Raw genomic sequence first — 27,273 nt, 5'->3', positions numbered from 1 at the left:
CAAGCCTCCTCCACGCCCTGGGCCCTCTCCTTGAACCCCTACTGCTTGAAGATCTTCGGATGCAGTAAGAGAAAGGTTAATGGAGGACTTTTAGGGTGCAGTGCCCCAAGGGAATTAGTTATGGGAAGTAAACATTAAAGTAATGAAACTTTAGAGGCAGAAAAAAGGTAAAGTAAAATAAACTACAGACAGTATTATAATAAGAACATCAAGATATCAAATCTTCATGTTCACTCACATCTATGTCATAGGGACTCCGTGGTTTGAAGCCACCTAACCTCATTCCAGTCTTTTTTTTGTTCCAGGCTTGACGGTGCCTGGGTATAATGTACCAGCCCCGGGCGTCACCCTTGATTTTATCTGAAGAAAGCACAGCTCTCATTAGCATGGTTGATTTCATTTGTGAAAAACACTTCCTAAATTTATCTTTTTGTTTTCATTTTCATCAGGGGGCATTTCCTAGAATTGAACCCCGAAATCCACTGAATGAGATGATTCATAGGAATTATAACTCTGATGAGTCAGAAACAAAAGTAATTTTTATCAAAGTCTTCAAAGAACATTAATCTAAAGATTCAAATCTGGCCCCATATATTCTGTGCTTAACCTAAATACGTTATTTCAGAGATACACACGGACAGCTTTGCTTCAGAAATCAATTGCCTATCACTTAACAGGTAAAAGAGGTTCATGTTTCATTCCATTCCTTTAGCAGATTCCTTACCTGGGGAGAAAAGGTCCATGTTTTGGGCTTTTTAGGTTGCCATGTGGCTCTGACTGTATGAATGTTGCTCAGAACCTGAAATGAGATTTTCTTATTTGAGATCATGCTGTAGAGAGCTCTGTAAAACATCCCCACTTCTAGGGGTGCCTGGCTGGCTCAGTAGGTTGAGCATCCCACTTTTGATCTGGGCTCCAGTCATGATCTCAGGGTCCTGGAATCGAGCCCTAGGCTCCATGCTTGGGTGGGGGTGGTCTGCTTGAGGATTTTTCGCGGTCTCCCTCTGCCCCTCCCCCTTCTCTAAAATAAATAAAATTTTAAAAAATTTAAAAAGAAAAAAACCTAACAGGTCACCACTTCTACATCCCAAACAGCAGTGAACAGGCTATACTGTGTGGAACAGAGGGCCTCAAGGGGGTTCTTTCACTTTTTAGTTTGTGCAACTCTGTAATTTGTTTTCTTTTTATATCAGGTACATATAGAACTTTAAAAACGAGTAACAAAAAACTGTTATGGCACTAATTTATAAAATAACGAAAGAACTGATGAAATAAATTCAGACTCAGATCTTTGCACTAGTAAAAAATTATAGTAAGTGAAATACTATCTGGAACAGGTTTATCAGAAAAGGAAGTGAAATTTCAGATATGAATGACCTTTTAAGAAATGTGACCCCTGGGGCGCCTGGGTGGCTCAGTTGGTTAGGCGACTGCCTTCGGCTCAGGTCATGATCCTGGAGTCTCTGGATCGAGTCCACATCGGGCTCCCTGCTTGGCAGGGAGTCTGCTTCTCCCTCTGACCCTCCCGACCCTCCCCCCTCTCATGTGCTCTCTCTCAAATAAATAAATAAAATCTTTAAAAAAAAAAAAAAAGAAATGTGACCCCTAAGAGCATTTTATGGTAGCCCATCACCCTGCCACTAAGGACAGACAATGCTGCTAACAGCCCAGATATACAGCCTCAGTTTTCTTCAAGATCTCCAGCCGCATAAGTTATATTCTTCCTGCAACTTAATCACACCCAGGGGTGTGAACAGAAGCCAAGTGGGGAACCTGGACTTCCATTCTCACCTGGAGTAGTGAGGTGGCACCACCTTCCCTTGACAGCATGGTGTCAGAGGCCTGCTAAAGCGCAAGTTAAAATAAGATCCAGAAACTCCTAACACCCAAAATGTCCAAGATACAATAAAAAATCATACCATGATTAATCATACCATGAATCAGGAAAATCTCAACTTGAATGAGAAAAGACAATCAACAGACACCAACACTGAGATGACACAAATGTTGGAATTAACTGACAAGCATTTTAAAGTAGACACCGAAAAATACTTCAGTAAGCAATTACAGACGTGTCTGAAACAAATTTAAAATACAGAAATACAAAGTGTCAAGAAAGAAAAAAGGAAATCTCAACAAAAAAATAGAAGATAAAATGAAGAACCTAGTGGAAATTCTAGAACTGAAAAATATAATAACCACAGTAAAAAACACACATGTGCACAAACACACACAACTCAATGGGGACTCAAATGCTGAATAAAAAAGAAAAGAAACAGTGAACTTGAAGATAGGAAAATATCTTTTCCTATCAGCACTCTGAACAACTAAGATAAAATCGATGGAAAAAAATAAACAGAGCCTCAGGAACCAGTGGGATTATAACAAAAGATCTCACATTCATGTCATCAAAGTGCCAGAAAAGAGTCTGGAGCTAGAAAAGTATTCAAGAAAATAATGGCTAAAATATCCCCTAATTTGGCAAAGGACACAAACCTACAGTTCAAGAAGCTGAGCAAACCTTAAACAGGATAAATCCAAGAAACCCATGCCCAAGGACAAGTACAAAAACTAAACACATATATCTTGAAAGCAGTGAGAAATAACACCTAGATTTACCAATAGGGGAACACCAATTCTAGTGACAGTGGATTTCCCATCAGAAACCACAGAAAGAAGTCGAACAAGATTTCTCAAGTGCTAAAAAAAACCAAACAACAGAATTCCCTATCTAGTGAAAATATTCTTCAAGAATGAAGGGGAAACAGACATTCTTGGATAAAGAAAAATGAAGAGAATCTGTAGCCAACAGAAAGAATGGTTAAAGGGAATTCTCTAAACAGAAAGGATATGATCTTTGAACATCAGGAAGGAAGGAAGAACAATGAAAAGAGTAAAAGTGAGAGTAAATACAACAGATTTTCTCTTGAGTTTTCTAAATTATGCTTGATTGCTGAAGTAAATATAATACTGTGTGATGTGATTCTCAGTGCATGTAGAGTTTTAATAATAATGCTTTTTATTTGGAACTAGGGCAGCACTCTTAAGTAAATAGCAATGAATATTTGTGTAACTATTACATATCTTCTAAAACTTGTCAGTTGGAATCTGACATAAATTAGTTACATAAATTCACTTCTATTATTTTTAAATGAATCACTTCTATTATTCTGATATGTTATTTAAATAAAATCTCAATCTTTAGGTTCTCATATATGAGAACAGGAAGAGGTAAAGTGAAGTATCAAACCAGATCTGAGCAAAGAAGGCAATTCATCTTTTCTTGGTCACTGGTGACATCTACTGGCTTCTTAGTGGCAGTGGCTTTGTACAGGGTGTGTAGAAATGAGGGAGGATCACTAGAATCGCACAAGTACAGAAAAAAGAAAGGCACTGGGAGCCGGAAGTATACTCAGCATGAGCAAAGCTAAACCCACAAAGTCCTCCAAACCTGATCGGCTCTCAATGCTCCCTGTCTCACTGCATGTCACCGCCATCCACCCAGATTCGGGTCATGTTTGACACCCCACTCTTCCTCACCCACCGTTTCCAAGCCATTAACAAATTGTGGTTTTTATGGTCTAAATATCCTTCTGGCCATAGTTCTCAGCTCCATCTCTACTTCCTTAGTCTATGTTGTTAGCCTTATATCTCATCTAGCCACACTTAACATGTTCTATGTATGTTCTAAGTGCTTTACTGGTTATATTAACTCATTTCATCCTCACATGGACCCTAAGCGATATGTGCCAGATGACAAAGGGGAGAGAGCAAGGCCAAGTAATTTGGTCAGTGTCTTATATCAAGCTGGTGGAGCCAGGGTTAATCTGGGGCAAATGGCTCCAGATTTTGTTTTTTTGGAGATGACGTTGCTACCCTTTGACCACCACACTGTGCCATAGCCTCTAAATGGTCTACTCATGTCTCTCCTGGCCCCCCTCTTATTCATCTCCAAAGAAGAGCCAGAGATATTCCTAAAGCATAAATCTAAACTATATCACTTCCTCCAATGACTTTCCCTGTTTTTAGGATAAAGACAAAACTCCCTTACATCATGGCTTAGTGTCTTACACTGTGTTCCTTCCTAACATCTCCCATTTCATTCCATCCAACATTTCCTCTTGTTCGCTCCACTCGGCCACACTGGCCTTCCCCAAGGCCTTTGCCACTAAGGCCTTTGCCTGTGCTGCTCCTTTGGCCAGGTTCACACTTCCATTTTCCCTTTACCCTCTTAAGGTCTATTCATCCCTAGATCTCCACCCAAGCATCATCCCTCTCAGGAGGGAGCTACGACTATCAATTTGAGAGTTCTTTTCTAATGTATCTAGTGCTGTAAATTTCTTTTTTTTTTTTTTTAAGATTTTATTTATTTACCTGACAGAGAGAGACACAGTGAGAGAGGGAACACAAGCAGGGGGAGTGGGAGAGGGAGAAGCAGGCTTCCCGCAGAGCAGGGAGCCCGATGCGGGGCTCGATCCCAGGACCCTGGGACCATGACCTGAGCCGAAGGCAGACGCTTAACGACTAAGCCACCCAGGTGCCCCATAGTGCTGTAAATTTCTGTCTAAGCAATGCTTTATCAACATCCCACAAATTATGTGACACATTTTCATTTTTTGTTCAGCTCCAATTATTTTCTAATTTCCCTTGAAACTTCCTTTTAGTCCATGAATTTCCAAGTATTTAAGGATTTTTTTCAGTTATCTTCCTGTGACTGCTTTCTAATTCAATTCTATGTAATCAAAGACCATTCATTGTATGATTTTAATTCTTTTACATTTGTTCAGGGCCACCTCTCTTGGCAAATGTTCCACATGCACTTGAAAGAATGAGTATTTTACTATTTTGGGGTCAACTGTTGTAAAAATGTTTATTAGATCTAGTTTGTTGATGGTGTTAATTCAGTTCTTTTATATACTTACTAATTTTCTGTCTGCTTGTCCCATAGATTACTGAGAGAGAAGTGTTAAAGTTTTCAGCTATAACTGGGGTTTTGCCTGTTTCTCTTTTCAGTTCTATCAAGTTTTACTTCATGTATTTTGAAGCTCTAATATTAGGTATATACATATTTAGAATTATTATGTCTTCTTGGTGAATTGTCTATCTTATCATGTAATGTGTCTCTTTATTCCTGCTAATTTTCCTTGTTCTGAATATTACTATCTTTTTTGAATTGTCTACCTTTTTCATCCCTCTCCTTTTAACCTGCCTATATTTATTATATTTAAGGTGGGTTTCTTATACATAGCATATAGTTGGATCTCTCTCACTGTGTTTTTTTTTTTTTTAAAGATTTTATTTATTTATTTGACAGAGAGAGAGATAGCAAGAGCAGGAACACAAGCAGGGGGAGTGGGAGAGGGAGAAGCAGGCTTCCTGCCAAGCAGGAAGCCCAATGTGGGACTCGATCCCAGGACCCTGGGATCATGACCTGAGCCAAAGGCAGATGCTTAACAACTGAGCCACCCAGGCGCCCTCTCACTGTGGTTTTAACTTGCATTTCCCTGAGGACTTCTTATATGTTATATATATCTTTTTATGTCTCTTGGTTTTTGATATATTTGTTTAAGTGTCCGCTCAAGTCTTCTGCCAACTTAAAAAACTGAGTTATCTTTTTTTTCTTGGACATCCTTGATCTGTTCCTGATCTTTGGGGGAAAGTATTCAAAATTTCACCAGGAAGTATGATGATGTCAGCTTTAGCTTTCTCTTATCGCCCTTTACCAATTTGAGGAGGTTCCCTTCTGTTCCTACTCTGCTGAGAATTTTTTAAAAATCATGAATGGGTGTTGAAATTTGTCAAATGCTTTTTCTATATCTTTTGAGATGATCACATGACTTTTCTACTTTAGTTCTGTTAATATGGCAAATTACAATGATCTATTTTCAAGTGTTAAATGTTGGTTACACAGGTGTGTACAACTGAATTCCTAAAATAAACTCCAATTAGTCATGATACATTATCCTTTTTATATATTGCTAGATTCAATTTGTTAATACTTTGTTTAGGATTTTAGTGTCACTATTCATGATGGATACTGGTCTTGTAATTTCTCTTTTTTGTAATGTCTTGTCATGTTTTGGTATCATGTTTTTCCTGGCCTTATAAAATGAGTTGGGAAGCATTTCCTCTTTATCTGTTCTTTGGAAGAGTTTATGTACTATTGCTATTATTTCTTGCTTAAATGTATAGAGAAATTCACCAGTGAAGCCATATGGGCCTAGAGTTTTCTTTGTTGGAAGATTTTTAATTACATTTTCAATTTTTTTTAAACAGAGTTTACAACTTTCCTATTTCTTCTTATGTCAGTTTTGATAAATTATGATTTTCAAGGCATTTATCTATTTATCTACATTGTCAAATTTATTGGCATAAGGATGTTTATGATATCCCTTTATCATCCTTTTAATGTCTGTAGATCTGTGGTGAGATCTCCATTTTCATGTCAGATACTGATCATTTGTTTTCTTTTTCTCTTTTTCTCTTTTATCAGTGTTACTAGGCATTTTTCAATTTAGTAAACTTTTCAAAGGATAAACTTTTGCTTTTTTGATTTTCTCTTTTGTTCATCTGTTTTCTATTTCATTAAATTCTACTCTTTTTTGGCATTTTAAATTTAGGTTTGTTTTGTTTAAGTTTAATGGTTTTTTTTTTTCATTGAATTCCACTCTTATCTCTAATAGTTCCTCCATCTTACTTTCTTCTGGTTTAACTCACTCTTCCTTTTCTAGCCTCTTGAGTTGGTAGCTTAGATCACTGATTTTAAATCTTTCTTTTTGGCTCTTCAGTTAAAGCTACAAATTTCCAGCTAAGCACTGTATTTAAGCTGTATCTCACAAACAAATCAATTCTTTAAGAGTCATTTAGATTCTTTCATTTAGATTCTTTAGATTCTGTACACTCAAGATGTGAACTATATACAATACTAGAAGATAGGCATCAGTACCTTTTTTGTAAGTGAGAAATCTAAGGCTTTAGAGGAGTTAACTGTGATATATATATGAACATCATGCTCTTAGCAACTGAAAGAGCCAGGAATTAAGCCTATGTCATCAGAACCCTTACGGTCTGCATTCTATCACATATTATTTTATACGTATACACATGCATACAGAGAGAGAGAGAGACAAAGACATAGACATACCCCAGGCAGTACATGTTTAACATGTGGCCTTAACAAAATATTTTTCCAGACTGATGTGAACTGATTTACTCCTCAGTAAGCTCACCTTATTACCATCAAATAGACAGAGGCGTACGTGTCTACTGAGAACCTGGATGCTCATTCCTGGAAGAGGAATCATTTTACAGCTCCAGAGGGTCAGAATGAATGAAACACGACTTGGTCTTGACCTAATCTGAGAGAAAAATTAGTTATAAAATAGGTTTATTTTATGGCTTATAAACAAATTCATTTTGAAAGCATCTTTTATAAATACTTAAAATGTATATAGAATAAAAAAGGATGAAAAAAATTTACACATAAATATACACAAAAAAAGTTTCAATAGTCTGCTCAAATTAAAATAAAAAACTTAGGTAAATTTTCCATAAATCTTTGTATTTGAAATATTTGCATTTTGGGGATAAATACATAAAAATCATAATGAAAAAACAGTCAGTACAATCAGGTAAAATGAATGACCTGATTATGGAATCACTGCATTCCAGTTCATTCTTATATAATGTGGGTAAGTGTAGAAGGTCACCATAGCATAATAACCAATGACATCTGGCATTAATATGGAATCATGGCATTCTGGGTTCATTCTTATAGTTCATATATAATGTGGGTAAGTGTAGGTCACCATAGCATAATAACCAATGACAGCCGGCATTAATATTATCCATCTGGCTCCTCCTTGTTTTAATTCCAAGCATTTACCTACATTGCTCCTTGGCTTCTTACACAGATGTTTTGATGGCGAGAATGCACTGACCATTGGATAGCATTATTCAGTTTTACTTCACAAGTATAGTTCAGAAAGTCTATAAATAAATTGGCACTCTGGTTTCTTATTTAAAAACATCTTCGGGGCACATGGGTGGCTCAGCCGTTAAGCGTCTGCCTTCGGCTCAGGTCATGATCCCAGGGTCCTGGGATCGAGCCCTGCATCGGGCTCCCTGCTCCGTGGGAAGCCTGCTTCTCCCTCTCCCACTCCCCCTGCTTGTGTTCCCTCTCTCGCTGTGTCTCTCTCTGTCAAATAAATAAAAAATCTTAAAAAAAATAAATAAATAAAAATAAAAACATCTTCAACTCAACATTCTGCTTTATGGTCATCGGCCTTTTCATTTAAAGACCTTATATCATTGAAAAAATGAGACAATATCTAACAGCTTGTCAACATTTTCAATTTAAGAAATGAGAGCTGAATATTTAGCTCTCTGGGTACAAGTTCATAAAACTGAATGCCATTTACTCAAGTACTAGTACACTAAACAGACAAAATACAACATCTTTGCTGACTTGCAATAAAAGATACTTCACACTAAGAAGGGTCCCAGGCAATGCTCGGGTTGAGAGGGGAAAATTCTACACCACCTCTCCCCACAAAACCTGACCACACTGGGGACTCTTATTTTTCCCTTGAGGCTCTGAGAGAGGAAGGGAGAAAAGGCAGAAGGTAAACAGGAAGGGGAGTGATGTGCTCTAATGTGGTTCATATCTGCTAAAAAGGAAAAGAGTAGAATTAAATATCAAGAGTATTTCCTACTTCAAGTACTCGGGATACCAGGAATCTTTTACTCTAAGCTCTCCCCAAAAAAGTATAATCATAAAGGACTTTCAACTTCCTCATTCCCACTTAATGAAAAAAAATGTTACTACTACTACTACTGATATTGGCTAATATTTACTGAGTTATCATGTGCCAGACACTGTTCTAAGCCCTCCACACATACAATGTAATTCTCATAATAACCCTACGTTAGAAGTATTATTATCATTCCCTTTTTCACCGAGGCAAAGAATGAGTAAGACAGATAACTAGTATTACTTCCTTTGTAACAATGGAAGAAGAGAGCGACACTTTCATTGTCTTAGCAATGAAATGATCACTGAGTGTTTAAAAATTAAAATACAGAAACAATGTTTTAATTTTCTAGAATGCATTAATCAATTTACATGCTATTTGTATACTTGCAACCATAACCAAATATGGAAAGGTATAATTCTGCTGATAGCAACCATACTCACAGTGCCTGTCTTAGCATCCCACATTAGATCTCTGAAGGCCAGTTGTGAAGGAGTGAGCTCTGGCTGTAAGAAGTAACTTGCTCGAAACTGATTCCCTGAAAAAACAATTTTTCCTTTATCTTCTTACAAAGAAAGGAATGAAATCCAAAGCCAAAAATGTATGATGTTATGTGACAAATTTAGGAAACAGACATCCAAAATGTCAAGCTGCTTACTAGGAACTTGCTTTCTAAAACATATATGCCAATAGAGATTTGTTTACCTGTAAGAATAACAGTAGAAAAAGTAAAAACAGAAGCACATAAGAGCTGATCTTAAAGCAGCTTTAAGAAAGATCTTAAAAACTTTTAGGCCAATAACGTGCCCTGTGATGAAGATGATCCATTCAAATATTTTTGTAAAATGCAGAAAATGTGTAAATACTCTTTAGAAAAATATATAATTATTAATTTTATTTCTTAAAACAAAACCATTATTATACTGTTTTCCCATACTTTATTATGAAGAATACTGATTACAAAATCATTTATTCATTTGAGAAATCATTTCTGAGTTCCCACTGTGTGCCAGGCACTCTGCTAGGACCTGCAAATACATATGTGAATCAGAGAAATACAGCCCCTGCCCTTATTAGTTTACAGTTAAGTGGGGGAAATAATTTTAAAAAAATAAGTAGATGAGAGAATAAAATAATTATAAACTAACTTAGATCCATAAAGGGTGCTCAAGTGGAAGGGTGTTTTTCAAAGAGGACATCTCTGAGAAGATGGAATTCCCCTGGGATGCAAAGGATGAGAAGGAGATGGACATTCAGGGAGGGCTGAGAAGAGCCTTCCTGGCTGAGGAACCTCAAAGCAGCCCTTCCACAGATAACTCAACAACTCAGGGTATATAGGAGATCCTCCCCCAACATTATTTCTCTTTAATGAGCTTATGGACAAATGTCGTTAAGTACAGAGAAATCCAAGAACAAATAAGAAAACGGAAATGCAAATGGATAATAATTCTTCAGAAAAATCTTTCTGTGAAGAAAGGGAGAGAAAGTGAGGCTTTGGCTAACGTGGGATAGGGTGAGAGGAGCTAGGTCTTAAAGGTATCAGGCATGCTGGTAGACTGATGAGGGTAGGAGCTGGTGCAGGGAAGGGGTGGTGGTGGGCTGAAGATACACAAAAGGGCTCATAATTAGAAGAGTCATATTTTTTGAAATAAAGCAAAGGGGCTAGAAGCCAGAGCACAGGTAAACAGACCGGAATCTAAGAGGATCAGGGATCCTTCCTCCACTGTCATAGGAAAAATGAAGGAAATGAGGAGTACCAAAAAGATGTGATATTCAACATCTTTTTAAACATCTTATTTTGGCTAAAACAATACCATTAGACATAAAGCCTCACTGCTTAACTCTAAGCTTGTGGTGGCTCAAAGACACCTGTTACCTTCCTCCAGAAGCTGGAAGAGTGTGGAAGGCCGAAACCCTGCAGGAATAGCTCCCATTGTGGTCAACACATCAACAGTGTTTATCTGCTGAAGACAGTAAAGACAAAACTGAGTTGCTTGTTTTCATTCATGTTTCCTCACCTCCATGATACTTTCTCTTATCACTATAGCAACTACGACCCAGAAAAGGAAATCACAAACACAGACTTTAGTGGACAAATACAGCAGTTTAACCTCAAATTCCAGAGGATGCCATCCATCACTGAATCCTCGTTATCTCCCAAGAACCTAAGCCCCATGCAATGCCCGGTGAGCAGAGCTCTGTGCTCCAGACCAGGTGCTTCCTGCACATCTTTCATCAAAACGTCCCGACCCCGGTCCCGCTCTACGATGTACTGCCACGTAACAGATGAGTTAACATCAGAACCTGATATGCACTGAAGAATTCATGGCTTTTTTGTGTATGTGTACATACACACACATACATACATATGAGCACATCCATGTAAGCGATAAGTAGGGTAAGACGTCAGAAAGGGTATTGACTGAACTATTAATGGTGATTAGTTATGGGAGGGAAGGAGTGGATTTTCATTTTGTTATGTAACTCTTTTAAATGATAGGAATATGGATAATTTCTTACTTTTTTGAGCTTTTTGGAATTTTTCATATTAACTGAATTTAACATCAGCCTTTATCCAAATGGTAGAAAATTCAGGCAGAATCAGTAAGAGATAGTTGCAAGTCCTCAAATCTACTCTTCTTACAGAAAAGGCCTAAGGAGAAATATTACTTGGAGCATAGGCTTATTAAGCCAGAACCGTATGTTTTATACTCTGTACATTCCATGCCCTGTACCCTGTTTAAGATCCGATGCTATCTTCCAAAGTCTCCATCCTGTTTTGAATCTGCACTCTAACAGAACTGTTAGGTAACAAAACATGACATCATTAACAGAACAGGTGATACCAACCTCTGAAATAGCTTTTCGGACAGCACTCCAGTGAGAATCAGTTCTGGGGGGCACAAAATAGCAAGGTGAGTGCACAGACAGTTCAGACAGCTCATGCTTATTGACTCAATTAGGGAGCGTCTTCAATCAAAGAACAAAGTATTTAATTGTCAATAAGTTCTAAAAACTTAAAAGTCTCTAAATGAAACCAAGAAAGGATAGTATCATGTACTAAAAATAATCACGAAATTAAAGTAGTACTGATCTTTAAGCAAATAGTAACTCAAACTGCAAGTTGTTTCCCTTTCAAAAATTCTTGAATTATTTACAACAGTAAAAATAAACAAAAAGTTTCTTAAACTCACTCTGATATCCTCTCACACCTTTTACCTTTGTTTAACTTCTTCCCCTTCTGCTGTTTGGTCCCCCACCTCTACATCTTCTTCGCTGCCTTCACTTGAGTCTTGGCCTTCTTTATCATAGGGCTGAAAAATTATTGAAATATGAAGTGCTTTTTACCTAATGCAAAAATCAACCAATAAAAATACTTTCAGAAAGGCTCAACTATAGGTGGGAATGTACACGATGGGTATATCAGAAATCAGTGGGAAAAAGATTTCAACATATTGTCAATAACTTCACTATTTGAAAAATTTACAAGGATAGAGGTAGAGAGCAAGTTTAATCAAGATAAATTCCAAGCAGAATTTATTTCAATAAATAAAAAAAGAAAGTAGAAATAAAAGAAGTTAGAAGTGTTAAAGTGTTTAGAAAAGTGTTAGAAGAAAAGTGTTAGAAGAAAATAATGTTGAGATGGGGAAGTCCTTTCCAATTTTAATACCAAAATGAAAAATCATGGACACACTGACAGACTTAGCAACATAAAAAATAAACACGGTTCAAAGTCAAAAAAGAAAATACCTGTCACAGATTTCCAAGGGTTAATACCCTTATCCTGAAAATATTACAATACTCTTATAAATCAATACAATTAAAAAAAAAAGTCTCTTAGAAAAATAGTCAAAAGAACTGAAAAGGCAATTTACAAAGAAGACATAGAAATGATTATAAAGTATATGAAATGATGCTCAACCTTTTTAGCAGTACAATGAAGGCAAATAAAAACAATAATGGGCCTCTTTTTGCCTACCACACTGGCAAAAGGATGGATGGCAGCCATCCGTGGCACATGTATGGGGAAAAAGTACTCTCAGATGCTGGGGATGAGGGAACAAATAAGCATGACTTTTCTGAAAGGCAAAATGGCAAACTAAATCAAAATATAAAGGTGTAAACCTTTTGAACCAGCAATGAACACCTAGGAATTTATCTGAGGGGAATAAATCAGACAAATCTACAAAGATGTCTGTGCAGACTGATTACAACACAGGTTGTTGGTTGTCTACCACCTAAACTCCACCTTTTTTTTTTTTTTTAATTTTACTTAATTTTTTGACAGAGAGAGACACAGCAAGAGAGGGAACACAAGCAGGGGGAGTGGGGGAGGGAGAATCAGGCTTCCCGCTGAGCAGGGAGCCTGATGCGGGACTCGATCCCAGAACCCTGGGATCATGACCTGAGCCGAAGGCAGACACTTAACAACTGAGCCACCCAGGCGCCCCTCCACCTCTTCTTTTCTAACAGAATCCCTGATTTTAGCAATGAGCAGCTAAAAGTCTACATTTTCCAAATCCTCTTTGCAGCTAGGTGTTAACAACAGACTCAATTCTGATCAAGGAGATATCATTGGAAGGTTTTTTGTAAATTCCAGGAAACCATCTTAAAAAGACAGCAGGTCATGCCTTTTGGCTTCTTATTCCCCTTTCTTCTTTTGCTTCTTGGAATCATTAAAATATCTAGCAGCCAATTTACCTATCTCTTAGATAACCTTTGGAAGACTTGCATCTCACTTAAGTACAGAGTAAAATATTAGATGGGGCCTTCACATTCCTTTCATTGCCTACCTCTACACTTCTTCCATGCACGAGACAAATATGCTTCTACCTTATTTAAGCCACTATTTGGGGGGATCTTTTGTATCTCACAGTGGAAGCTAACTGTAGCTCCGTGCAACATCATCTGTAGTTCTTACAGGTTGGAAACAACATGTCCATCTACATGAAATTGGAATACTATGCTACCAATGAAAAAGATGATTCAAACCTGAACTGTGCAATATAGCAGCCACTCGCCACGTGTGGCTACGGACACTTGAAGTGAGACTACTTCAAACTGAGATGTGCTATTTTGGTGTAAAATATACACTGGAATTTGAAGACTTGGTATGAAAAAAAAGAAAATTTTTTTTAATATTGATTATAGGCTGAAATGATAATATTTTGATATATTAGATCATATATATTATTAAAAATGTCACCTGTTTTTTTTCCCTTTTTTCAAATGCATGTTGTATAATAAAAAATATATATATATTTAGTCTTTATTCCCAGTTCTTGGCAAGAGTTCCTAAAACTCTTGGAATTTCCTGAGTGATAGGAGTGTCTTATGTTATTCATAACAAGCCCCTTTCAACCAGACTTGAGTTTATGCTAATGAGGTGATAGGGTGGGGGGGGGGCGCAGGCTGCCAGAGGAACCAGCCATGTGATTAGAGGGTTAGAACTTTCAGGGCACCACCACTACCACCCTCCTCACCTTCAGCAAGGATAAAGGAGCAGGAAACTGCATTCAGTCACCAATGGCCAATCACTTATTCAATCATGCCTATGTAACAATACATCCATACAAACCTCTAAAAGACAGGGTTTTGGGAGCCTTGTAGGTTGGTAACCACATAGAATGCTGTGCTGGGTGGGAGGGTGGCCCCAGAGAGGGCATGGAAGATCCAGGTCCCACTCTTTCCATTTCCCAATACCTTGCCCTATCCATGCCTTCCATTTGGCTGTTCCTGAGCTGTAGCCTTTATAATAAACTGGTAAACACAGGTAAGGTCACCTGAGTTCTGGGAGTCCCTCGATCAAATGATCAAACCTGAGGAGGCATGTGGGAACTGAATTTATAGCTGGTCACTCAGAAGTACAGGTGGTCCATGGAACTTGGGACTGGCATCTGAATTAGGGTGGCTCCTGGGGTAAGCCCTTAACTTGACAGGTCTGCGCTAACTCCAGGAGTTAGTGTCAGAATTGAATTGAATTGTTGGACACCTGATGGGTTTCAGAAAACTGGTGTGGAAAATAACATGTATCTGGTGTTAGAAAAAAATCACACAATTAAGTGTTAGAAGTGGTGTCAGAAAAAAAGACATCTCAGTGTGGTTATGAGATAATTATAAATGCATTTACAGTTTGCATTATTTTTCTATTGGACAGCGCTGATCTAGACAGATATCTGGGGACAGATATATATTGGCAAAGAAAATGACCAGCTATATAATGAAATATTAAAAAAAGGGCTGCAAACACGCATGTATAGTATGTGTACATCCTAGTAAGGGATCGTATATTAGTGAAAGTTAACTGTGGTTTCGTTTGATAACCAACAATAAACTATTAATTTTTATGATCAGCATTAATCCACAAAGCACTTTGTGTCATAACATTCTAGGCCTCACCTGCATAACAGCACTTCACAGATCCCCAGGACTGTTAACACACAAGATTTTCCCCATGCCCTGTCCCTCTAAAAGTAAAGTAAATTCTATATCTCAAGTCATTCACTAGTCAATTGATCAAAGAATACAGCTTAACGTTTTATTAAAAATGAAGACAAGTTTTGAAAAAATTTTTTAATGGAAAAAGTCTTCAAAGGAGAAAAAGGGAAAGAATAAACAATAAAGACTAACCTCCACGTAGGTTCTGGGAATGAGACCTTTGTTTCCTTTGGCATTCTTAGCTATCCACCAGCCATCAGGTTTTTTTTCAATTATAAGGAGAATTTCCCCTTTCTTAAATCAAAACAAAGTAAAACATTTTAAATGAAAGTTGACCCCTAAATTAGAAATTATCAACACTGAAACTATTTTCAAAAATAAAATAGCATTTAATTTCACCATTCTCCTACCAGATAACTTTGATAACATAATTTCACAGGATTACTGTCTATAAATCATAATTTTTACTTATTTTATTAAAAGAGATTGAGTCTTTAAAAACAATACCAGGAACATGTAATATAGGCATATAGCTAGAGTTTTCTTATTCTGTCAGGTGTGCAAACTTATCCTTAGGTTAGGTTCTAGTCTTGTTTCTACCTTAAATGTAAGATCCCCAGCTTGCTGAGCAGTAAAATCTCCAATGGCAATGTATTCTTTACTTGTTGCCTGGTGGTGGGATTCATTTTCCTGTTTCTCTTCCTCTTTCTCTTCTGTTTCTTCTTCCTCCCCACCACTTTCTTCACGCTCTTCTTCATCATCATCATCATCTTCTTCATCTTCACCAGCAGAATCATCATCTTCTTCTCTTTCAGTAGGTGCCCCGATTCTGTGAAAAATAGTTCTATAAGGATCACTTGAAATAACGTATAAGAACAGATCAAGTAATGAGGACAGCTTCTACATACAGAAGATCCTACCCGTATTTGGAGCTGGGCAAATAAAGGAAATAAGGAGAAAGCACAACTCATGGTTTCTACCATCTAGGGAACAATATGTGACTTGAGGGACTGAGTGGTGAAGGAGTTAATACATCTGAGTCATGTATGGGACACGGCAGAGCACGCACGGGACTTGAGGCCATGGGACATGTATTCAAGTCTTGGATTCATCCATCCATTCAGCAAATGCTGCTTGAGCACTGTAATACAGTGGTTAGAGCACGGACTCTGAGTTTCCATTCGGGCTCTGTCCTCTCTTTGCTGAGTGACCTTGCATAGGTTTCTTTTAAGCTTTCCATTTCTCATTGGTAAAGTGACGGTAATAATAGAACCTGCCTCACAGGACTGTCATGAAGATTACATGAGTTACAAATCCGCAGAGGGTTTAGAACAGTGCCTGCCCGCCAACAGTTTTTAATAGAAGTCAGCTATGATGATGATAATGATGTATGTCAGGTCCACGTCAAACACAGTGGATATCAAACCTGGTAAATCAGGTAAACAATTCCCTGTCCTCAAGGAGCTTACAGTGAGACAATCTAGAAAATGGGTAATTACAATATAGTTCGATAGGTACATTAGAGGTATACACAGGATACTAAGGAAACACACAGAAGGACACTTAACCTACACTGTATGGGTGGGGGTCAGAAAAGGCTTAGAATTAGGTCTGGAGGGATGACTTGGAATTAATGAGTTAAAAAGGAAATAGAAAGGAAGCGGAGGGAGTGGAGAAAGGAGGCTCAAGTTGAGGGAACCTCAAGTAGCTCACGAATGGTAGGACAAGGCTTGAAGAAATGAGTAAGAAAGAGATGAGGCTGAAAAGAGGTGAGCAGAATGCAACCCATGTGAGCTTGCTTTCTAACACAGTCTCTAAGAATGAAGAGAAGGTCATGATCTCATCTGTACTTTGAAAAGATGACTGGGCTACAATGTGGGGAACACATTGGAAAAAGGGCTAGAGGCAAAGGTGGCTGTTAAAGTGAAACAAGACAAGAGTATGAACTAAATAATAAAAAAAAAACTAGCATTAGGATGAAGAGAAAGACGTTTGTAAAGGTATTAAGGAGGTACAATGGGAGGTGAGGGAAGAGAGAAGAATTAAAATAATACTAGTTTGGATGAGTCACTAAATCTCTCTGAGCTTTATTTGTCATTCAACATTCAGCAAAGTCATCAAACGTTTCCTGGGCACCTACTGTGTGACAGACAGTATGTGCTTGGGATACGACAATGAACAAAACAGAGATCTTTGCTCTCCTAAAGCTTACATTAGAGAAGCTTATCTTAAAAAGGGGGTAACGATATATTTAGACTGATGCAAATGAACCTTGCTAAATATAAAACCAGCCAATTATGAGATATTCTCCAGAATAAAGAGTACTGGGTTCCCTTGGTTTAAAATATTTGTAGGATACCCTCATGCCACGGTGACCTAAACATAAACAGTAACTTAACAAAATTTTTACACCATAAAAATAAAAACCCATAAAATATGTCATATTGATTTTCCAAGTGCCCCTTTCCTTTTTTAGGAGATCTTTTGCACTTATTTTATGAGTCAATTATTCTAAAATGTTGCCAAGGATAATGGGAATTTGACATGATTATTCATGGTTCTTCTTCATTGTGTTAAGAGTGAATTTTAATTACTGATTTTTGGATGTTAAACTAACCTTGTGTCCTGGAATAAATTCCACTTAGTCATGCTGTATTGTCATTTTGAAATGATACTGGATTCTGTTTGCTAATATTTTATATTGGGTTTGTTCATGTGTTCATGAGGGCCTTGCTATTTTTCTTATAATATTCTTGTCAGGTTTTGATATCTAAAGCTCATAAAATGATTTGGGATATGTTCTTCTATTCTCTATAAAGATTTTGTAATACTCGTATTATTTCTTTTTTAAATGTTTGCAGCAATTCATCAGTGAAGCCACCTGAGAGTTTATTCTGTGGGAAGGTTTTTAATCACACATTCAACTTCTTTAGTAGATATTTTAGCAGGACTATTAAGATTTTCTCTTCACTTTGTGTCGAGTACCTTTTATTTTTCAAGGAAATTATTTTATCTAGATTTTCAAATGTCTTGGCATAAAGTTGTTCATAATATTTTCACAGCATCCTTTTAATTTCTATAGGATCTGTAGTGATTAGTTTTCATCCCTGTTTTCTTGTTGTTGTTTTCCTTTCTCTTTCTCTTTTCTTGATCAGTCTTGCTAGGGATTTATCCATTTAATTAATTCTTCCAAAGAACCAACTTTTGGCTTTATTGATATTATCTACTATGTCTTTTTATTATTTATTGTTTTCTGCCCTTATTTCTATTATTTCCTCCTATCTACTTGCCTTGGATTTAATCTCTTGTTCTTTTTGTTTTCTTAAGTTGGAAACTTCAATAACTGATACTCAACTTTTCTTCTTTTCTAAGGTATACACTTAAAGCTATAAATTTTGTTAGCTGCCATTTCTCTGCTTGATTCCTCCTTATCCATCCAAGCTATACATCTTTTCCAACAAATTCTTTAACAAGTTGAAAACAGCTGTTTTATAGTTCTTGTTTGCTAATTTTCACATTTGGATCATCTGAGCTTCTACTGGTTATTTTTTCTCTTTATTATATGACATTTTCCACCTCTTTGAATCTATATATTGAATCAAACTGAGAAACTTCTCAGTCATTGTTTCATCAGATATTTTACAGCTGGAGAATGTTCATTTTCTACATTTGAATGTTCTTAAAATACTCCACTTTTTTCCATTTCATCCATCTTTTCTTCTTTTAACATATTAATCATTATTTAGAAGTCCTTGTCAGCTAATTGTATTATCTAGTTCAGATCTAAGTCTGCTTTTATTGACTATCTTATTATTTAGTTGCTGATTATTTACTTACCCCTGCTCTTTTGTACTTCCAGTAATTCTCTTATTAGTGGATATTATGGATGAGACATTTAGAGACTTTGGATTATGTCATCTTCCTTTATAGTGTTGAATTTTACTCTGTCATACAGTTAAATTATCATGTTCCTGTTAAGGTCTGGTTTTAGGCTTGGACAAGATCTACTTTAGTCTTGTCTTTTGTCAAGATCACAGTTCTTAGTATTAGGGTATTTTCATTACTCCTAATAACAGCAGTGACAGTGACAGCATGACTAAGGCCTTCTGTGATCTCCACTAAATGCCTGAAGCATTCACCAAAGTCTCTTTATTCTAACTGGGTACAAACGCCAGTATTTCTCCAGGATTGCATAACTTCCAGAATCTTTTAAGCTCTCAGTCTCCTAGAAGGTACTTTCTGCCAGTGCTTCTGGAATCATGCTGTGTAGCCCAGGAGTCTATTCAGATTTCTGTAGTTGTCTCTTGCAACTCCTTTCTCTCTCCCAGAAGTCCCAATGGCTTTGGGAACTCCAAAATTTGACCTCTGCCTCCTGAGCTCAGTGATACTGCTGCTCCCTGTTTAGGATCCACCTTCCTGTACCACAGCCCATAAATTTTCCCCAGGGAGAGGATCTGGGTGAATGTAGAACTCAAGTTCCTTTGTTATCCTGTATTAAGGCCATCAGCCCTGCTTGGCTGATGCTCAGTGACTTCGACCAGCTGTTTTGTATATTTTGTCCAGATTTTATAGCTGTTTATGGTAGGAAGGTTAAGTCCCAAACCAGCTACATTGTCATTCTCGGTAGTGGAAATCAGTGGAAATTCTAGAATCCTTGCATCTACATCCTTTAGCATTTTTCCCAGGATAGTGTAAAAGTACGTGAACAGCACTTGAAGAGTCTAAATAGTTAATTTTTTTCCTTTTTGCTTTCCACAAATTGGGTTTGTTTATACCATCAAGTTTTCTTTCCACTTTGCAAAGGCTGTTATTAACATCCACTACAGCAGACAATGCATACTTCTGCCTCTAATTTTTAAAGAATATTTATGAAAGAAGGATGCAAATAGACAATCCAAATAATTTCTTTTTATGTAACAACACTGACATTAGAAGCATCATCCTTATTTTCTAACACTTGTTTATTTAGCTATTCAGATCGCTTTTTTGTTTCCCCAACTAGATTTTAAATTACCTAAGGGCAGAGATTATGACTTTCACTTCTTCACATCTTTTATAGGATCTAAGACTTTCTACTATACACAATAAATAAATGTCAACTGATTATACTTGTTATCACCATTTGTTTATATCTATACTCTTAATATGTCTTTATTCTGAGTCAAACATTAAAATTGTTGGCGACATTATATCTGAGAGAAAGAAAGTAAGGAAAGAAGCATACTCAGTTATATTTTCTCTACTTATGGACACGGCAAGTTCCTGCAGTTGGTGGGTAAGCTTATCCAAAAGACTGTGCTCCTCCTCTTTTTTCTGATTATAGTTCCCGACAGGAGCAGGTTCATCAGCCTATGAGAGAATATAAGTATATTTCACTGAAAAATTTATTTCAGTTTCTTATTATATTTATTTTAGAAGGAAAAAAATACTCCAGTAAGTTCTAGAAGATAAAGTAAATGTCAACATGAGACTAGGCTACCTTAGAGAAATAAGATTAAAAGAAAGGTAGATTATTATATTGAAATGTAACCCAAATGAAGAAATAAATAAAATTATACTACTTGGTTTTTTGTTTGTTTTCTTGTTAGCTATTCCAGACCCTCTATAGTCCGTAAGAGATAGGGTCCAGACAGAAGATAGGCTTTGGAGTCAAAAAGACAGGTGCCAATCCCAAGTTCTGCCACTTTTTGGGAGTGGGACATTAAGAAAGCTGCTTCACCTTTGGGAGACTCAGCTTCCCCACCTGTGAAACAGGATAATTAGATTTCAAATTTAGGGTCAGCCTGCCTCCTAAATTCAAGAGTTTTGTGTCACTGAAATTGGGAAGAGATGCTCAGAATGTGGGTAGGGAGATGACTTTTAGATGCCTTCCACTTTAAATGCTCTGTCAATCTCTGGCCCTGGACACTTAGCTGAAGCTCAGGCTCATGCTAACAGGGAAAATCCTGAAGGAACTTCCAAGAGTAAATTCTAGTTCCTCCTATTTCTGCAGAGTCACTGACATTAGAGCTGCCATGTGATACAAGAAGCTTCTTCACCACTTACTCAGGGCCCGATTATGTACTCTCCCCACAGTGTAATGAAAATCAAAACAACTCTAAACTGTAAAACAGAAAACTTACACAATGTAAAATTAAAAATAACTTCCTGGACTTTCTGGGTCCTCAATGTTGGGTAAGTTCACCAAAGCTGAACTTTTCTCAGCATTTAGAGGCCTGGCTTTTCTGCTCCAAAGCACACACTCAGTAAGCCAGTCGGGCAAGTCGGCACTGATCACAGTTAGACTTCACCACCATTAAGCAAACCCAGGAACTCACCCACTCTAATGAATTCCTACTTAATGAAAACATCTGTGTAAAAACAGGTTTTCTGTAATATCATTAACCATAATACTTACTTTGTTTAATTTTTGAAGAGCATTTTTATTTTCATCTATTGCCTGTTTTAATTGGAAACATCTAAATTTTCAAAAGAAAGAAAAAAATATTAATTTTTCTGTTGTCAGGCTAGAAAGTTGTTTTAAAAAATCATACATAAGTCTTTAAGCTGGCAAGGCAATTAGCTATTGTATGAATGATGTTAAAAAGTTCACCTGTAACTGCTTTTCTACCCACCAGCTTGGGTGATCCTCACATGCTCTAAGGTACACAGGTATGACAGCCAACCTTCAGAAAGCTTAAGTGACTCTGAGTTTCAGTTTCCTATCTCTAAAATAAGGAAAGCACTGGACTTCAAAATGCTTCTTCAGGTCTAAAATTCCATAAACCCAGGACCTAGCCCAGAAGACACCCTTAAGGACGATAATGACAAAGTGCACCATGCATCACTCATAATGCTAGGCACTTTGCAAGTGCCACCTCATTTGAGCCTCACACCAACTCTCACTCCGGCAGAAGGAAGGTGAGGTTCTAAGAAGGGGTCACAGTTGGTCAGTGGTGGGGAAACACGTGAAGACAGAGTTTAGGGTTCTACAGCTGGCCTCTTCCCACCTCAGCACATTCCCCTTTTAAGCTTGGCCTATCTAGATGGATACAGTGTTTTAATTATTCCAACAACAGTTCATATAATGTAGCTTAAGTCTTAGACCCCAGTAAGAAGTATAAAAATGACTGAAAATGGGCTACATCTAATAATGACAGTTATCAAAATTCAAATGCTCTCTAAAAAAAAGAACCTGTGAGAGTCAATATTTTTATGCCGTTGGTGTAATTTTTTTATTGTAATACTGTAATATTGACCTGCAAGAGTCAATATTTTTTATGCTGTTTGAGTAATTTTTTTCTTACAGAAACTAGTGAAATGAAGTAGCAAAAAGGGGGACAAAAATCTTTTGTGAAAGAGGCAGAAAAGAAGGGAAAATAGCAAACTGTGGCTGACCCTGCTAGTCACTTATCCAAAAGCCCTTCCACCACCTGCGTCTATGCTGACAGGGTCAGCCCCCCATTGACACCGACACTGACAGGGCTCAGAATCCACTGTGGGTGGGGTCGGTGTGTGGCTCAGTGCTGGCCGACAAAACATGAAACAAATATGTTGGGTACTGCCTCCCGTTTTATCCTCCCTGGTGCAGCATGTGAAGAATCCTTCACCCTTTCTGCTTTTAGATACGGACACCTGAGGACTCTGTAAAGGTGAGAGGAGCCATCACAGCTAGATGAGGATGACAGAGCACAGGGACAGCAAGGGCTGGTCTTGAGGACATCACGAGCCACTTATCCACCCTGGGAGAACCTACTTCCAGACCTTTTGTGGAATGAGACTGACTGTAGAGACACTAGCTTTAACAGGTGCCTTGAAGAATCCTAACTGAAACTAGACTCAAAAATTTCACTTAAGAGCCAGAGTAGAAAACTATGAAACAAATTATTTATTATAATGATCCCCTTCATATCTATAAAATTATTAAACTCCTCATATTTTCAGATATTTTAAGATTTCTGCATCAGGATAAAAACTCAAGCACACATTCATCTTCACCACCTCCTGAAACCCCACAAAAAATGATTAAAACATTTTAAAAGGTATTAAACCCTGAATGTAGGACAATGAAAGAGAGACCACCTGTCAACAAGATATTTCAACAAATTTCCGGGGCGCCTGAGTGGCTCAGTCGTTAAGCGTCTGCCTTCGGCTCAGGTCATGATCCCAGGGTCCTGGGATCGAGCCCCGCATCGGGCTTCCTGCTCGGCGGGAAGCCTGCTTCTCCCTCTCCCACTCCCTCTGCTTGTGTTCCCTCTTTCACTTTGTCTCTCTCTGTCAAATAAATAAATAAATAAATCTTTAAAAAAAAAAAAGATATTTCAACAAATTTCTGCTGCATGGAAAAAAGGTGGAAGCATGTTCTTCTATAAAGAGAGGAAGAAGCCCCTAAGAGGAACAAGATCTGCCAGGCAGAGAACACCACGATTTGGGTCAGCAGGTAGGAAGGACTGGGGAGGGAGGGGTAATGAATGTGTGTCTAAGGGAATATATTATGAAGTTCTACAGATGAAGACAACCACAATGGCTGGGATTTGCTTTATATATTATGTTATATTATATTATATTATATTATATTATATTAAATTAAATTAAATGATATCCATAGCATCTAACCTATAAAGGCAATCAATCTTAAGGCAATCTAGGGGCTTTATATTATTTAGGAAGAGAGTAAAGATACTGATTAAATTCAGATTTATTTAAGGCCCTTTGATAAGAAGTCTGGCTTTTTAAAAAGTTTGTTCATAGAAAATCTGAGCCAGCTAGCTTCCCCTTTCTCTTATCTCACCCCTCTCTGCTCTCCCTCCTTACCAGAGGATTCGTCTCTAAAAAATAAAGTTAATGAATGACCTGGGGAGAATTACAGTTGCCAAATAAGTTTTCTATACACCAGGGTTAAAGCCCATCCTATTCTGGCATTGGGCATTCCTCAGCCTAACAGCTAGTTCCCTGCCCCTTGAAAATCCCTGCCCACCTACAAAGAACTTCACTCTCATTCAGGGGATAATACTGTAGGAAAGAGACCTATATATACAACAGTAGAAGAATCCTGGACTGCTATCTGGAATAATCAAACTAGTCCCTCATTCTTTTTTTTTTTTTTTTAAAGATTTTATTTATTTATTTATAGGACAGAGAGAGACACAGCGAGAGAGGGAACACAAGCAGGGGAAGTGGGAGAGGGAGAAGCAGGCTTCCTGCCGAGCAGGGAGCCCGATACGGGACTCGATCCTGGGACTCCAGTCTCATGATCTGAGCCGAAGGCAGTCCCTTAACCAACTGAGCCACCCAGGCACCCAGAAACAAAAACTTTTAATGGGGAGACAAAAGACCAAGAATAGTCCAGGAGGTTCAATACCTGACTCCAAGGTGTTTCAGGAAGAAAGGGACAAACAGAAGTAAAAAAAAAAAAAAAAGATCTTCTAGGAAAAGAAAATCTTCCAGAGCTTATGAGACAAGAGTTTTCAAGTTGAAAAGACCAACTGAGTGTTTAGCAGGATAAAAATGACACCTAAATACATCGTGATGAAATTTCAAAACACCAAGGCTGAAGAGAAAAGCCCCGAACAAGTCAATTACAAAAGAATGATCATCACTGAATGCAAAGAAACCTGACAATATCTTCAAAGATTTAAGTAGAAATTATTTTTACTATATAATTGGCCAATTATGATTCAAACGTAGGGGCTGAGAGTTTTCTGACCAGGTCCCAGGATCTGAGGCTATAGTAGGCCAAGGATCTACCATAACTCTGCCTCAGCCACTATGCTGACACTGAGCAGTTTTTATAGTTGCTGTCACAAGAAGTCCGTAATCTTCAGGTTTAGCTTAGTTTTTCCTAGGTCCTTAGTTATACCATGAGGTAATCCTTCCATTTGATTCAAATGGACCAAAGCCTCCAACTCCAATGAGACTGCAGTGAAATTTTCTCTTTTGCTTGACTGAATTCTGCATTTCTCAGCAGTCTTCAAACATTTTTATTGACTGCCCACTGTAATGTCTTATAGCAAAGTCATGGCAGACATATTACAAACCACTGTGGGAACATTTTTCTCAAGGATATTAATAAGTAATTCATGGTGTTATTGTGAAAATTAATCAAGAGGTTTTAGAGTGTGGACCACACTGCTTGGGACATAATAGAGTACAGAATAAATGTACAGAGTAGAGAATAAATGTAAGTTGCTGCTTTATAACATTTGTAATTCTCTACTTAATCTTAACCATTCCATCACTATTTAGACCTGGGAGATAAAGATAATTGCAAGAAGTATTTTTAAATACATTTTGGAAAATTTCATTCACTGTTACCTCAGTATTATTTCCCATTATTATTTTGTCTTTTTAGAAATTGTACCATAAAAAAAGGAAAGAAATAACACCTCAAACAATTTCTATGCTATAAATACTGCCCATTGAAATGTAAGTATGGTTTCTGGAAAGTTTATATAATTCAGTAGGTTTTACCTTTGGTAAATATCTCTCCTTTTACCGGCGTCTAGAGCTCCTTTCAATCGACTCTCAGAAAGCAAGCTATCAACCTACAATAAATAGAGACTGTTAGAATATATTGTTAAATACCATATAACCTTAGGAAATAAAATTTTAATTCTCTTTTCCCAACATTTCACAATGAACACTTTTAAACATACAATGAAGTTTAAAGAATTTCACAGTGAACCCCCATATACCCACTACCTAGATTCTACCATTAACATTTTACTATACCTTTTTGATCTATCTATTCATCAATCCATCTTATTTTTTATGTATTTCAAAATAAACTGCAATCCTCATAAATGATGTACCACGAGTATCGCTAATGAGAGTTCAATGTTCAGTAAAAAATTTATATACAATGAAATGCACATATCTTAAATATATATTTGCTGAGTTTTGGCAAATGCTTACACCCATGTAACTCTAACCCCTATCAACATATAGAAAATTACCATTACCCCAGAAAGTTCCCAGAAAGGATGTACTCTTTTGTGTCATCCTTTCACACAGCATGTTTTTGAGACACTGCCATATAGAATCATTAGTTTATTCCTTTATACTGCTCGGTAGTATTGTATGAATACGTCACAAGTTTGTTTATTCTCATTCTTCTATCTTACACCTTGACTTAGCATTTTCTAAACACTACATGCAACCTTCCCAATGTCCCCCCAAAAGAAATATGTACCCACGTGGGTACATCTTTTCTAAAGATGATGTGGAGAAGATAAAGTGGATGAAAGAAGAGGAAAGAAGAGAAATTGAAATTCACTCGTTTCTTCTCTACCCTTGCTATTTTGCATCTGAGTGTTAGTTACAAATTCACAGCTGGTGACAGAGTCAGTCATAATAGGCATGACCCAGATGGGCTCTTGATTACTTGCCCACGGACACCAAGTTGGAAATCTGTTTGTTTTTTGCTTCAGGTGTCCGCTGTGGAGACAGGGAAAACCTAGCTCCCACTATGAAGGAGCACTTCCCAGACACTCAGGCTATCAGAAGACTCCTGGGACAAGTCTTCTGCAGGTTGACTAATCTTCGTAATTGCTCTGTTTCATCTTTGTCTTAGTAATAATTTTCTTTGTAGTTTACTTCTGAAACTTTCCCAGTTCTCCCAATGTCCCGCTAAATTTAAAATCAGATACAGAACCATATTAAGCATCCAGCCAAAGCTCACTTAAGTCAAAGCCTCATCAAGTTTTATTTCTACCAGAAGAGTATTTTGTTTTTATTGCACCACTGTAAAATCTAAAAGTCACTTAAGAAATATTTATCTATCAGGGCGCCTGGGTGGCTCAGTTGGTTAAGCGACTGCCTTCGGCTCAGGTTATGATCCTGGAGTCCCTGGATCGAGTCCTGCATCGGGCTCCCTGCTCGGCGGGAGCCTGCTTCTCCCTCTGACCCTCCCCCCTCTCATGTACTCTCTCTCATTCTCGCTCTCTCAAATAAATAAATAAATCTTTAAAAAAAATATTTATCAAATCTTTGTACTTTTTATTTTTTAAATTTTTTATTTTTTTTAAAGATTTTATTTATTTATTTGACAGAGAGAGCCACAGCGAGAGAGGGAACACAAGCAGGGGGAGTGGGAGAGGGAGAA

General features: G+C 37.4%; 1 protein-coding gene across 9 annotated transcripts in view; it reads right to left on the bottom strand.

Annotated features, from left to right (window-relative positions):
* NPHP1 (nephrocystin 1) overlaps window positions 1–27,273 on the bottom strand; it is a 53,758-nt gene that overhangs the window by 24,225 nt on the left and 2,260 nt on the right. For 4 of the 9 annotated variants that reach the window (XM_081796803.1, XM_081796806.1, XM_081796809.1 and 1 more), the window contains exons 2-12: window positions 25,641–25,714; window positions 21,589–21,649; window positions 20,416–20,540; window positions 15,792–16,020; window positions 15,384–15,485; window positions 11,973–12,067; window positions 11,604–11,646; window positions 10,630–10,717; window positions 9,197–9,291; window positions 7,230–7,358; window positions 725–799 (exon numbers count right to left, since the gene is read on the bottom strand). In XM_081796803.1, the coding sequence (XP_081652929.1) occupies window positions 725–799; window positions 7,230–7,358; window positions 9,197–9,291; window positions 10,630–10,717; window positions 11,604–11,646; window positions 11,973–12,067; window positions 15,384–15,485; window positions 15,792–16,020; window positions 20,416–20,540; window positions 21,589–21,649; window positions 25,641–25,714 (1,116 nt within the window). The remainder of the gene's footprint in view (window positions 1–724; window positions 800–7,229; window positions 7,359–9,196; window positions 9,292–10,629; window positions 10,718–11,603; window positions 11,647–11,972; window positions 12,068–15,383; window positions 15,486–15,791; window positions 16,021–20,415; window positions 20,541–21,588; window positions 21,650–25,640; window positions 25,715–27,273) is intronic. The other 5 variants (XM_081796805.1, XM_081796807.1, XM_081796808.1 and 2 more) reach the window with 3 other exon arrangements.

This window comes from Leptonychotes weddellii, chromosome 10 (assembly GCF_054177405.1).
Source record: "Leptonychotes weddellii isolate Sample4059 chromosome 10, ASM5417740v2, whole genome shotgun sequence".
Lineage (NCBI taxonomy): Eukaryota > Metazoa > Chordata > Mammalia > Carnivora > Phocidae > Leptonychotes > Leptonychotes weddellii.
The sequence above is the reverse complement of the archived record's forward strand: the minus strand, read 5'-3'. Positions and strand labels throughout refer to the sequence as shown.